The 15138-nt window shown below is 42.0% G+C and overlaps 2 protein-coding genes across 2 annotated transcripts in view; both read left to right on the top strand.

Moving 5' to 3' along the window:
- Nucleotides 1-3395: 3395 nt before the first annotated feature.
- LOC106805084 lies at nucleotides 3396-7931 on the top strand. The gene is made up of 7 exons (XM_014806562.1): nucleotides 3396-3787; nucleotides 4751-4854; nucleotides 5294-5344; nucleotides 5489-5615; nucleotides 6102-6249; nucleotides 6732-6886; nucleotides 7356-7931. Exons 1-7 carry the CDS (start codon nucleotides 3534-3536, stop codon nucleotides 7495-7497), a joined length of 981 nt encoding a protein of 326 aa, XP_014662048.1. The 5' UTR covers nucleotides 3396-3533; the 3' UTR covers nucleotides 7498-7931.
- A 433-nt stretch (nucleotides 7932-8364) lies between these two features.
- LOC106805098 (myelin regulatory factor-like) overlaps nucleotides 8365-15138 on the top strand; it is a gene marked incomplete at its 3' end in the record, with an annotated part of 59894 nt that continues 53120 nt past the window's right edge. The window contains 1 exon segment of the mRNA XM_014806576.1: nucleotides 8365-8924. Coding sequence (XP_014662062.1) covers nucleotides 8882-8924 — 43 coding nt within the window.

Genomic DNA, 15138 nt, shown 5'->3' with positions numbered 1-15138 from the left:
AATTTCGGCACAGTGATGGCTTTTCCTACCATGATGCTATACACCGACTATCACGAGCCTAGGAAAGCCGTTTAGATTTGTGCCGCAATTCTGCATTTCCTCCCTATACCTTAAAGGCATAATAGGTCCATTGATTATGCAATTTTAACGAATGCTAGTGTAACTGGCCTCTTGTGTAGTTAATAAGTACATTACCTTATAGCCAAACGCGTATTAGTTTGTCCAATATCACTGCTAGTTACTAAGAAATGTCGAATTGAAATCCGCAGTCCAAAAATCGGTTGGCCACATTTTCAAAAAGCTGCCGCGAAGCGGGTGTGATACAGATTTATAGTACACCGGACATTTTCGCACGCATACTCTGCTGTACGCAATGCTATCATCAGTGATTTCGATCCTTAATTGTGGTCTTAATTGTGGATTGGGTTGATTGTGGTCTTAATTGTGGTGGGTTAATTGTGGTGGTTTATTACACTATGAAATGGGAAACACGTAAATGGTGCAGAACACACGAACGAAAACTGACACCCACGTACTATCTATAAACAAACAGCCCAGATAAAACGTTATATCCTTACCTTGTCATTTTACCTTATCACGAGCGTCCGTGTTTATTACGTTCATGTGCAGTATCTCTGCGCACTGGGAGATCATCTCCAGCTATTACCGTTGCAATACCAGCTATTGCAAGCTCTTGTTGCTGGCACGCTGCCGCTCAGCTGGCACGCTACCGATAGTACAGTGCCCTAACTGTATACGTAACAGTGGGCCCTACGCTAGCTCTGATTGTAAATGTAAAATCCACGTACGAATCACGGGCGCTCGTGATAATGAAGTAGGCTGGGTTTGGGGCCAACACTATGGGGGGATCGCCGACTAACCAAGGCCACAGACTAAACATGGAAAGCAGATGGCACTACGCGCATTTACGTATATTGGTCAAAGGAATACACCTGTGTTTGAAATTGAAGACATGTGGGTACCCGTTCATTAGTACCCACGGTTATTTACTTGTGCCTCAATACCGAGAATACACCCATAGATACATTCTACTAGCTCATTAGTTGTTATAAGCATCCCAGGACAAACAATTCTCTGCTAAACACCCGTAGCAACATGTGACGTCACCGAACCGAAATCGAGGCTATATTGCTTGGCAAGCAATTTAGCGTTGGCGCCAGATTACCAGATTTACGGATTTCAATTCGACATTTCTTGGTAACTAGCAGTGATATTGGACAAACTAATACGCGTTTGGCTATAAGGTAATGTACTTATTAACTTCACAAGGTGCCAGTTACTCTAGTATTCGTTAAAATTGCACAATCAATGGACCTATTATGCCTTTAAGTTAAAGAGGGAATGTTCCCCCTTCTTTTAGACCTCTTGACCTTTGACCTCTGACCCCCCAGCTTCAACATCCCAACTCGTTTTCGGATTACCCCCCTCCCCCCCACGTCCCGAATATCGTGACCGTACGTCGAGCCGTTTAGATTTGTGCCCTACTGTTGACGGACGCACGGCTGGACGAACGCACGGACGCACGCTCATGCAATTCTACAAGGTGCATCTGACATACATCTGACTATGTCAGATGAGCTAAATTCCAGGGCTCAATTTTAACGGTCGTCCGTGACGACTGGATTTTCTCTCGGGCAACTACAAATTGCTTCCGTGGTTGTCCGGTGTCCAACCTCTATAAAATTTTTATATTTGAAATGCGCGTGTTCATTTTACATATGGCCAGGGTTGCACAATACGCTGCAAACGTACATGTCTATTGTCTAGATGCATTGTCTGGCTTGCTTGATACAAAGTATAACATCACGTGTTTAACAACACAATGTTTCGTGATAATTTTCAATTTTTACTCATCTGTGACTTGACACAGTGTTAGTAGTGTTAGTTAACTTAATGTAAATGTTATGAAATAAATTTCATGCAACTTTCAATTACTATTATTATACGTCATTGATCCCAGCATCATTTACCACATTACCAATATTTTATTCTCTTCATATAATGAGTGAAACAATGCGAATGGCCATGTCTGCTGTCACTGCAATATGTACAAAATGTACATGATTAGGCCCTTTGCTTTACAGCACTGAGCATCACGTGAGCAGAGCGCATGCAGCACATGTTTAAATAATATCTGGACAACCAAAACTCTTGAGGGATAACCATATATGCTACTCTCTTGGTTGTCCTCCAGACAACCCCAAAAAAAACTACAAATTGAGCACTGAAAACTGACATATAACAGCAGATCTGTGTGAATCCTGTTGGTATTTACTACCAAAAACTGTTGATTATTACATTTATTAGTAATATTGCGTAAAAAATAAAAATTATAGATCACTTCATGGTTAATTGTAGTTATCCAAGTAGGTTGTATTTGCACACTGTACAACTGTGCACGTCACAGAAATACAATTATTGCATTAAACAGGCTCATTACAATTTATTTAGTATCTGTATTTCATACAACTTCCTAGCTCCTAGAAACTGTCTTTGCTAGGGTTAGAAGACCTTTTTAAGTGATATTGACCTACAACACCTTTTTTTTGTATATTGATGTTAGTCACACAGCCTGGTCGAACTAACAACTCCCTAGAGCCATATGTTAAAACGTTTCCTGTGTCTTGCACATACAACACAGTGCACACAATACAATTCAGTAATATACGGGTACTCACTTTGCTCACTAACACACTTAATTTATTCGTAATTATTTACACTACAATTATGTACACTACACTACACAATATAATGTACAGTACATCATACTACATCATGTAAAATGACAGTACATGTAGTAGTATGATCATGTACATCATGTAATAGTACTAATACTAATACTATTTTACTAATAGTAATACAGTAATACTATTACTAAGAGTAAGACTAAGACTAAGAGGCCTACATGTTGCAAGTTAATTAAAAATTATGTAAGTAACGTATTTATTTAAACAGCTTAAGTCAGTCAATTTAAACACTACTGGAGGAGAATGACGTGCAGTTATGATGCGTTAATTTATAGGCGATCATATTTTACTCTAAATAACAAAACAGTGGGCGTTAGCGTACTTGTAATTGTGAAACCCGAGATTAAATCCGACCGACATGGCAGATTCAGATTGTGTCGTGTACCGCGTCAGGAAGGTGACAATTAAAAGCTAATTACGTGTTGCAGTCACTTTTAACACTGATTTATCAGGACCGTATTTTATATTGTTAATTATGATACACAGATCACTGACATTTACCTATTAAATGTTGACTTCCAATTCAGAATTAGAAATTTGTTGATTTGGCACAGAAGAAAACCATTTCCACCCACTGTACAGCAGTGCCCTCTGGTGAACAAAAATCTGCTCTCTTGTCAGCGCATGGCAACACGAAAACAAATGTGGCGTGGGATGTTTTATAAACTGTATTATATCTAGAATAAGTAGCACTTACCGTCGTAATATAGCGTTCCCATTGATAGTAAAATATCGCGATCATGACAGTTATAAATACGGGATAGCATGAGCTATACAGAAAGCACGGCCCTCCGCTCTGGTGGATTAGGAATAGGAGTTCAAGTTAATCTCCCCCCTCTTGTGCACAGTCTTCCACATTGGTCCCGCATGCATCATTTGGAGAGGCGTCGATATCAAATGGGCCTCGGAGCTAGTTCGTCACAGTACCTTGGTGTCGATGCGGTCGTATCGGTTGAAGAAGGAGCTTTAATCAACCCTGTGGATAGAGAACCTGACTGCTATGTTGACGCTGCAGACAGGTACTGGCACTGTTACTGTTAGTGTTGCTGAGAGGGTTTATGTCCCCCAGGGCTCAGCCCCAGGGTACTGCCAGAACGTACCACTACCGGTACCCTGGGTACGGTCGGACCTGTATACCGGAACGTACTCTTGTACTATCTAATATGCCGGACCGTACCTCGCCTACTCCATTAACGAGTCTCATGCATAATCACACTACCTTATGACAAAATAAACTCTAGTTCCTCCCATTTCACTGCGCGTTGTCTTATAAAAGGCATTTGAAAATACCTCCAATGTTGTTCAAATTATCCGATGTTGTTGACACTTTCGCGTTGCTCTGGCAAGCAACCGTGGAGCAGTGCTGCGGTACAGCGGTACGGGTGTAGCAAAGATAAAAACATGTGACGTCACCTAACCGATTCTTGGCGAAATTGTTTGGCAAACAATTTTACGTTGACGCCAGATTACCAGATTTCGCACCTCTTTCTTGTGGGTTTTAGGCAAACGCGCACTGAAATTGGAGGAACTAGAGTTTATTTTGCCATAAGGTAGTGTGATTATGCATGTCACGAACTATTTGCTAGTCTAGTACTGGAGAAATTAGCGTTTGGATGCGCATAGTGCGGCTTTAAATGTAACCCAACAAGAGTAGGGTTGGGTTACATTTTTATTGGGTTGCAAACTGTTACAACTGTATAAACAACCCCTAAGTACTATAACTGTTGTTGGGTTACATTATTGTATCTATATTTTAGTACTAGTACTAGTAGTAGTAGTTGAACTAGTTCAATTCAATTCAATTCAATTCAAACAATTTATTTACACTTAAACAAATTACATTTACACTATTTTATATATACACTACTACTAGTACTAGTAGTGGCACTAGCAGTACTAATATTACACAAAATGTAATGTATAAAAATAGTAGATATCATGAGTCTAGTAACCTATTAATTCTACGATTTTTTTTCATTCAGGGCAAAATCGTTGGAGAAAAGTGTCACATTTCTTCGAAAAACCCACACCCAGACGTTGGATAGTTTACATGCAGAGATAGACAAACTAAAAAAGGATAACAAAGGTCCTTGCACATTATGCTATTGCTAATGTTGTTGTTTGTTTTTTATCTCTAGTTCACCTCTAGGTAGGGATAAATTTTGCAATATAATCATGACTTTCACCCTGTAAAATTCAAACTCTCATTGTATCACACTTCATAAATCAATTGGCAGATGCCAATGCCAACTTTTATTATGTGTCATAAGCTAGTGATGAAATTCTCTGTGGAGTCATTTATGGTTTTTGATTGAGATTGAGAGTTTAAGTCGCCCTAGAAATGTTAGGTGGTCCTAACACAGTTCCATGTTCTATAACATTACTTCTTTGGTTTATGCATATAAGCGCTGACCACAATTCATTTTCGCAAATGCGCGACATGTGCAAATGTGGACAGCTCATACCCTTGAGTCATTTCTTTTAGCACTATATAATTTCATAATTCTTCTACCAAATTTTTTCAGATCTGCAGTTCAAATACTGGATGAGAATACACTCCGGGAAACAATGGAATGGTATGAAAGGTTATGTTGAAATTCGAGTAAAAAATTATGCAGTACACCTATAAGAATCGAAGAATGATGAGATACTTTTGCTAAGTTTCTTAATCTGCAAGATTTCTGTCCTCACACACGAGCGTTATATGTATGCTTAATCAGATGCAAGCACTCCAGGCAATTCTGCGTCGCTTGTCTCAGAGCTGCATCGGTTGAAAGCAGACCTGCAAGAGGAGAGAGCACTGAATAATCATCTAATGAACCTCACACGTCAGCCAGCAAACATCAGGTGACCTTGCGTGACACGCAGATCCAATGGGCATAATATCAGATGGTGCTTGTGGTGGAAATATGGGGAAAATATGGTATCCAATCCTCCCTGAGATTAGCAGCACGCATGATTATGTTGTGGGGTTGTTGTGTGATGTTTCACGATGCGTTGTGTGGTGTTTCATGATATGTGTGATTTTCATGATACGCAGTGTGATGTTTCATGATACGTTACAAGTGTGATGTTTCATGATACGTTACAAGTGTGATGTTTCATGATACGTTACAAGTGTGATGTTTCATGATACGTTACAAGTGTGATGTTTCATGATACGTTACAAGTGTAATGTTTCATGATGCATTATGTGATGTTTCATGATACGTTGTGTGATGTTTCATGATACGTTGTGTGATGTTTCATGATGCATTGTGTGATGTTTCATGATATGTTGTGTGATGTTTCTTGTTATGTGTTATATATGTGATGTCATGGTGTCTCTCATAGTTCGGCGGGCACTGCAGGACTTCCGGCACGGTACAGCCTTCGCCCCCTACTGGTGAACCCTGGAACCACTCGGTCGCGAGCTCCCAATATGCAGGAGTGTTCGGCCATAATTAATCATGTGGTACAGCAGTGTGACACGGCCCAGAAGGTGAGATAAGGGTGCGAAGTTTAACCAACCTCTGCTCATTATGCGCCCGTTTTAGCATTCGGATTTCCATTATCGCGAATATGAAGATAGCAGGCGCACATTTGCTGTTCATTTACTGTGTTATAGCCTGTAACAGCAGGAACTCGTAATAATTTTTATGCTGAAGTAATCGGTGATCTGTATGCTGACAGGTGAGACTAAATTTCTCTTCATTTATTAATTTCTCTCCATTTACTTGTGAGATGATTGTTTTAAGGGAAGAACACGGAGACAATCCAGGGGGCAACCTCAGCAATTTATTGCAATGTATATCATACAAGTTTCACAAGCACTATGGCAAATGGGGATGGAACGAGCGTCCTTGCCCTTTGTGCCATGGTGATATTCAAGCTCTGGTGTAACACATTTACGTAATATGAAATACTTCTGTCTTTCTTACAATATGTTAATGCACCCAACAAGTCTGTAGGATTTTGTTACAGCGGTACGTTCAGTTGAGGGAAGTTGTCCAAGAAGTGCTCTGTTTACAAAAGTTCCCTCCAGATGGAGCTCTCCTTGACAGACTCAACATTGCTATAGAAGGCGATAGCACACACAGGCAGAAGTTACCAAATCTCCCAAGCCAGAGCGCTAGAAGGTAACCCCCCCCCTCTCACACGCACGCACACAACACACACACACACACACACACCTTTCACCACTATAGCCAAGAGCTACAGCACATCCTGGCTTTGGTGCTGCTTGATACATACCTGGTTATTGAACATTTAGAAAAATGATATGGCATTTATTAATACAATATGTATAATACAATATATATAATGATATGAAAAGTCATGAATATTGTTTTAAACGTTGCTTTAAATATGTTGATTCAGATTCAGGGTCAAGTGATTGTGATAGACAGGATGTAATTTAGATAAATATAGCAAATTGAACATTGATCTGGCCTGGGTAAACGCTAGATTCTAGAGCTGGGGCAAAAATAGTTTACACCATCTCAGCTATGAGTAGTTTGGCAGCGAATGCCTAGTTTTGACTTGTGGTGATTCCATGTTCTCCTGATTCTTTCTTGATTATAATCAAAATGTTTACTTCTGCTTCAGGCAATGTACTCCAAGCCGGAGTATAGAGGATGGATCCATGCTATTGCCACCAATTAACCACCGTCCCACTAGAGGGCAGCACACAGCACCACTGCCAAAAATACCGAAAGTCTTACAGAATCGCTCAAGTCCTGCACTGTGATGACCTGGTTGGTGACCTGACTTGTGACCTCACCCGTGACTAAACCTCTAGTCGGACGCACGTCGTTTTGGTCATATGAAATACATTCTTAGGTAATCAAAATTATTACTTTTCAGTATCAAAGGAAAAAACAGCAAACCCTCATATGCCGTGATATTCCGGGTTGATAATGTATATCCGGCAATTTTATGTCGGTCAAGTGCTTTGTTACTCAAATCTTCCTACATAAAATTCTGTGGTTTGAACTGGTTTTGCTTGTTAGATTCAGTGTAAATGTGTTATAGCAGTGTTGGGACAGAGCAAGGCGTAAACAACCCAACTGTATTTTATCATGTAGGCAATACCGTTCATACTGTGTACACGTGGTGCAATTTGTTTAATAAAAAAAATCATGGTATCAATTTGCACAGATTAAAAACCGAATTAAATGGTTTTAGCTATATGTTTTGTTATTGTATTTATATAGTTTAATTTTGATATTTTACCAATTACAATTTTCTATGCTGAACTAGACGACAAGAGATGACGAGCTAGACTGCTAGACGACAAATTAATAAGGTTTATAGAAAAAATCCACCGACAGATGGCGTCGCGACGTCAATTGGTTTCTCCCGAATTTACTCAATCTCAGAGCGCAATCATGACGGCAATTCATGCGCAATTTATGGGAAGCTTACGACGGATTATTTTTTTTATTGCTTTACATATTGTCCATAAGTTTGAAATTATGCCGTTTTACAGTCATAGGAGTAATCTATTCGAAATGTTGTAAATCGCGTCCCGTTTTTAGTGTTAGGATAATACCACAGGTACAAGGTCCGCAATTTTACCGTCAATCGTGTACTGTTAAACTCATAATAGTGGATACTAAAGGTCTGCAGATGGGGCATATGCTGCCACCTGTCCTGTGCCATCACGCAGCTATTCATATTTTGACACGATTGAGCGACCGTTCGCTCGGCTGCAGTGCGTGCGAGTAAAAGTCATCATTATTCCTCAACCACTGCTGGATGCTGAAGTCACGATGTATAATTTATTTTGCGTGGTAGCTAGCGCCGCGTGGTGTCTGTGCCCTGTACTACAATATTGATCAATTAATCGGCATAACTGCACCGAGGATCAACGAAGAACTCTTGCTACTTGGAACTATCGAAGAGCAGAGCGAGCTCTCGCGCGCGGCGGTCAAAAATGTACGGAGAAGCTGAGAGACGCCCCTGAGCGAAACGTCGGCCTCGTCGCGGATGTGATGCAAAGCTGCGAGGTCACGTGACTCGACATTAGACAGGTGGTTATCGCCAAAGTTAGTTACGTCGAGTTTCGAAGTTGTATCTTTCGTGCAAAATACCATGTTAACGGATACGTAACGCGATCGGAAGAAATCAGGATGGAAGTATTAGGAGAGGATCAAGCTTTACAGGCCGTATTCGGTAAGTTTTGAGCGCATTTGCAAACTTTCCAAAGATGTTTCATTCCCAGCGATCGTGTTGTCTGACAGTCTGGTTCCCAAAGTGACGAAACATGGCCACCATAGTTGGTAAACAAACCCCCCATATGACATCTCCTATCTAGACACGGAGATCCACTTTAATGGTGGACTGTTAGTGTTTATTAGACGTTTCTGGTTGTATTGCTTATTTAATTAGATTATGGATAAAATATAAGTGTAAATCAGAATTTTTGTGTATGTTTATAATTAAATTTTTGAATTAGTTTTGTAATTTCGCGACGTCGTCATATGTTTGCGTTCAATCACCTAAACGTTAGAGTGTGTAGATGCCACAGAAGTGACAGAACCTCACGGGAAATAATAATACAGATTCCTAACCCTAATAATACTGTTGGAGTACGTATACTATTAGTATTAGTATTATAGTACTGTACGTGTAGACGTTCATGCGATACGTAAGTTTGTGAGAAAGCATATCCGATTTAATGTCGTCTCATAATGCGCGTCACTATACCAGCGCAACGCTAACATACTGTTGTTGTTTTTTAAATGTTATTTTTTGCACATTTTACGATGTGGAATTTACAGTAGGGAAGTTATTAGCAGGATTGATTTTCTCGTGGCTCATTGAGTTTTAGTTGAGTTAGTCCGTTGAATTAGATACGGAGCCGTAGAAACCATATGCTGTGTGAGTGATGTAACAAGCAAATCAGTGCCTGCATGAAGTTATATAAGTATAACGCACGCTACACGTAGTTTGTGTGTAGTTTGTGTGTTTATATACTCGTATATTGTGTGTTTTAGATTTATATACTCGTATATTAATTCCTACTTTTTGCCAACCATATAAAAATTATTTAATATATATAATATGCGTGCGTGCGTGTGTAGGCCTATATGGAGTGTATACATGTTTACCCAATTATTGAGTTATAGTAATATATATATAATAATAATAATAATAATAATAAATTTATGTATTTTGATGTTCATGACTTGAAACCCTCACCCTTCTCCCCTTCTCTCTTTTCTTGTATCTTCCACTGAATCATGCTTACACCCATCTCCAGCAATTTATTTACCTTTTCTCATATTACATAGCTAACTTATACACTCTTAAGTAAAATGGAATTAATAAGTGGATCCAAGAAACGGGCGTAAATCGAAAGATCTGCGTTGACGTTAGTCGTCCAGTCTGATCATGCTAGTAAGTCATGCGGGGAAACAATATATGACACGCTTCAGTGCGTAGATCGTTAAAAAACGAGGTGTAATCAACTTCAAAAAGTAAGCCCCCCACAAAGGAGGTCAGTTGTTTTCGTTTTGTGCGGAAATGTTGCAGCTATAAGCGTAGCGGTGCCAACCACCACCGGTACTGCTAACAACAGTACACGGCGCTTTTTAGGGCACGAGCAAAAGCGTGCCAATTACTGACACTTTCTCACTAACGGACAGTAGAAATAATGTAACAGTCAGAGACATGCGGTAAAACACAGTCGAGAGCATGTTAAGGATGGCAATGAAATACCGGAGATAGATCAATTATGGAATTATTTGCACACGAAACGCATCGTATTTGGTTAATGGCATATCTTTTTATTTTTTAAGCACTTAGCTTACATATTCTCTTCAGCTCGTGATATAATCATAATGAACATCTGACGTGTGGTTTCGCTTACCAATGGCCTGTTGCCGTTTATTTGTTAAGTCTGCGTACGTGCGTGTGTGCGCGCGCGGGGCGGGCGAGTGTGTGTGAGGATGTGTACGCGTGCGTACGGCGTGTGCACTAGGCATATGGGATAAGAAGAATGTCCAAGCGTCACTGTGCTCTTTGTCGGGTGTAAAATTCACATTCCCTTACATATGCTCACCGTTGAGTAATTAAGTCATCACACACTATTAAAGCAATCTGTCTGCCAATATGCATTATACACCTTTACTAACGGTTCCCGCGGCAGTTGGGGAACAAAATGCCCTCTTTGTTTTCCAACAGACAGGTTTCCATAGAAACAGCGTGATGGGGTTGCGTAACAAGGAGCATCTTGCCCGGGCGTGGGTCACTGACCCCATTTATTTTCAGGTGCCCCATTTGCGGCGGTGCACGGTTCCACACGGGTCCGCACACGGAAATACAGATACCCATGCTTATAGACGGCGCACAATAAGCCGGGGAGCCCACAATGGAACACGGCCGTGGGTTAATCCAGTAGGCAATTGGTTGGCGCTGGCGTCAGTCAATACGTCGGCCCGGCACAGTCATTTGTGCATTGTTGTAAAGCATACACACAGCAGGCAGGGTACCAGTCACCTTGCTTAGTTGCTACCTGTGAAACCACCCATCAAACGATGATGCTACTACTGTATACGCAGCAACACAGCCAACGAAGGGAAGTGTTAGTGGGGCGATGTCGCTGGTTGGTGGGATAAGAGAGAGCCCTCTCCGTCTTTCTTTCTTCAGCCCTTCCTTCTCTCCCTCCGTCGCTCATCTGTCTCTCACCTCTATCTCTCTCTCTCTCTCTCTTCTCCTCTCTCTCTCTCTCTCGTGTTTCTGTTTCCTCCCTTCCCATTCCTCTCTTCCCCACTCTCTTTCTCGCTCTCTCTCTCTCTCTTTATCTCTCTCTATTTCCTCTCTCTCCATCTCTCTCTCTCTCTCCTCTCTCTCTCTCTCTCTCTCCCTCTCCCTCCCTCCCTCGCATTCCTTCCCTCCCTCCCTCCCTCCACTCTCTCTCTTTCCTCTCCCTCACCTCCCTGCCCTCCCTCCCTCCGCCCCTCCCTCCTGGTGGGAATAAGGAGAGGGCTCCTCTTCCGTACTTCTTTCTTCAGCCCTTCCTTCTTCCCTCCGTCGGTCATCTGCTCTCTCACCATCTATATATATATATCTCTCTCTTTTTTTCTCGTCTACCTCACTCTCTCGGCGTTTCTTGTTTCTCGCTTGCCATCCCTTTCTTCCTTTCCTCCCACTCTTCTCTCCTCCTCTCTCCTCTCTCTCTCTCTCTGCTCTTTCTTTCTCCTTTCTCTCTCTCTCTCTCCCGCCCTCCCTCTTCCCTTCCTCCCTCCCTCGCTCTCTCTCTCTCTCTCTCTCTCTTGCCCATCATCGCCTGGGTGAGCCTATATAGTGCTCACATTTATCGACTTGTCGACATCGCATAATATACTTGTCCTGCCACCATTTTTCACTTACTTCCGTAAATAATCGATCGAACGTATCAGAATGAAACAAAATGCTTACAACGTAAAAAAAAAAACGCGCGCCCGTGGCGGCATCTCTCTAATCTCTGCTTATCCTGTCCTTAATCCTGCATGTTCACAATACTCGCACAGCCCACATAATATCGCACAGCGCGCGGGATGTCCGGTTAAACCGGATATCGTATCGGCGCCCCATATTATAATACCGGACATTAGTGATCGTAGAATAGTAGGAAATCTCGCCTAGATGATGAAGCTAGATGATCTGCTTTTCCCCCTCCCCCTCCAAGATGGTCCTGTAGGATTGTCTCTCCTCGCACCTGCCATCAACCAAGCAAGGATCTGTGCGCTGAGTGTTTGAGCTCTCATTTATTTACTCATCGCTTTCCGCGCGTTGTTTACCTAGACTTGCTTCCACGCGCTCCTCCTGCTCAGCTAGCTGGCTGAGGCTGTGGGGCAGAGGAATCAGCCCATACTTACTTCAGCTTACTTCATGATTAGCCCATACATAATCAGCATTCTTTACTGCATGCCTAAAACAAGTTATAGCGCTGGCGGGCATTATCATTTCTGTGAACTAGCCGCGCCACAGGACGGACATGATCTGAATGCGTTGAGGAGCTAATAAGATAATCTTCTGAGCTAGTCTGTCTGGTCGCATCACCCGCGCGTGTTCACTGTTGCTTTGCCGGTAGCTCTAGCCCTGTGGCACAACGAAGGGTTTATATAGTTCTAGAGCTATTCTGCCGTGTGCGCACCGGTCTGCCGAAAGAGAGAGACGTTGCTAAGGCCATGTATAGGAATGACTGACTATTAACGCGTGCCCCTTGCGATATTACTGGAGGGTCTTGTCAAGCGAAAGGAAAACAACAGACATGGGTTGTTCGGGAATGCTCGCGCGAGACTAGTAAACATTCTACGGAAACCGGTTTGTCCGCACGCCACTCCTCCTCCCCTTCCCTCCCTCCATTACTACCATCGTCCGTCGGCGCAGGAAGAAGTCAGGAATGTACAGTCCGACATAGGTGCTCCGGGCTTCAGCTACGGAATTCAGGCTCCAATTAGGAGATACGGATTCCTCTCCTGGAATTCAGGGGGCCGTTGTCAGAAACATCGTAAAGTTAATGCTAATGACTACGTGGTGCAAATGTGTTCTTTTCAACTTAATATTAAAGTTACGAGAGGGTCTGTGCTCTCGTAATGTTAAGAGGATATTTTCGAGGATTTTTCATTCTCGTAACTTTGCGATGTTTCTGTCAACGGTTTACGAGTGGAAGTTAATGTTAAGACTAATGTTAAGACAAATTTTGTTTCTGACAACGGCCCCCAGGCTCAGACTACGGGGTAGTAGTACTAGTACTGACTACCAAATGCAGTTAAAATGGAAATGGAGAGGGGAGCGAATGCTTTAGCTAAGGAATTCAAGCTAATGTTACATTACATAGGATCACACCAGGAGTGTAATAATATAGACGTGTAGATCTATGTTTATATGACAGTCCTGATAACACCCAGTTAGGCCCTAATGTTCAAATGGTACTAAAATATGAAATAAAAAACTAAACAGGAAATGGCGCGTAAATTATTTATGTGAAAATCTCTCTCAATGTAACAGAACCAACCTGATTCGGCATGTGTTAGTGAGGGGGTGGGGAGCCATGTAAGAACCCGTGTCTATTATGGCTATGGAATGTGTGACGTGTCCGATGTGGTTAGCTGGTAGAAATCAACAAGACTACGATATCATTCAGCAGGCTTTATGGCCAACATTGGCCAGCCAAAGTCCCTCCTCTAAAAGATAAAGATAGATTATCTGATAGACTAGAAGAATCGAAAAACTTATCGGTAGACATACCGGAGCTGATGAATAAGTATAAAAAACACACGTGATAAGTAGCACATGATAATATAATGTGGAGTATGCTGTATATAAATGTGTGTGTGCGTGTGTGTGCGTGCGTGCGTGCGTGCGTGCGTGCGTGTGCGTGCGCGTGTGTGTGCGTGCGTGTTTACGCGTCTGTGCGCGTGCGTGTTGTATATGTGTTACATTGTCGGTATAGCTCTATGTAATATTCACGGTATAGCTCTATGTAATATTCACGGTATAGCTCTATGTAATATTCACGGTATAGCTCTATGTAATATTCACGGTATATATAGCTCGATGTAATGTGGTTGTGAAACGACGAAGTGTGCTGTTATATACGGTGCGTTCTGACATCTAGCATCGTTATTATAATCCCTTGCCCTACTTACACCTATACATTAGCTGCATTTACCTCATCTCGTATGTTAGAGCTGTAATGCGAGAGATGACTTAATTTCAGGAGGGGAACGAATGCATATATATCAGGAGTGTATATATATATAGTAAACACGTGTACCCCTCCTTCTTCTCTTCCTTCCTCCTCTCTTCCATGCTCCTCTCGTAGCATCATCTTCCGTTGTTACCACCCTCTGCTCTCCTCTTCTCCCCTAACCCTAACCCTAACCCTAACCCTCCTTCTTTTCTTCTTTCCTCCTCTCTGTGCTCCTTACTCTCTACCGCCTTCGCCTCCTATTTTTCCTCTACTCTTTATCCTCCATCCTTCTCCTTTACTCCTTATCCTCTATCCTTCTCCTCTACTCCGTCTTCTTCTCCTTCTCTTGCCTTCACCCTCTTCCTTCCGCTCCGCCGTATCATCTTCATTCTTCTGTTCGTCGTCTTCGTCCCCTTTCTTCTCTCCTCTTGTCTCCTCTTCTCGTTTTCTCCTGATGTATGTGATGCTAGTACGTTTGTACGGCGTTTATATGGTAAAGTACTAAGTATGCTGATCATGATTCATGAGAAATGTCGTAAATGTGCGTACGCGGCGATAGGCGCCTGTCGACGATCCTACGCACGCACGCACGCACGCACACACGCACGCACGCACTTATCTTTAAATGGTCGTCTATGACATTAGGATAATGCACGTAGATATGATCAGCTGTATGATCAGGTAATACACAGACACACACGTACA

The sequence above is a fragment of the Priapulus caudatus genome, unplaced genomic scaffold, assembly GCF_000485595.1.
Source record: "Priapulus caudatus unplaced genomic scaffold, Priapulus_caudatus-5.0.1 Scaffold99, whole genome shotgun sequence".
Lineage (NCBI taxonomy): Eukaryota > Metazoa > Priapulida > Priapulimorpha > Priapulimorphida > Priapulidae > Priapulus > Priapulus caudatus.
This window is presented reverse-complemented; position numbering and strand designations above follow the sequence as displayed.

What these genes read in the sequence shown, in the direction of transcription:
- LOC106805084 (XM_014806562.1), top strand. Translation starts at nt 3,534, where the DNA reads ATGAGCTATACAGAAAGCACGGCCCTCCGCTCTGGTGGATTAGGAATA. An exon ending in AGTGTGACACGGCCCAGAAG is followed by an intron (nt 6,250 to 6,731) that starts GTGAGATAAGGG and finishes ATTTTGTTACAG; the next exon opens with CGGTACGTTCAGTTGAGGGA. An exon ending in CCAAGCCAGAGCGCTAGAAG is followed by an intron (nt 6,887 to 7,355) that starts GTAACCCCCCCC and finishes CTTCTGCTTCAG; the next exon opens with GCAATGTACTCCAAGCCGGA.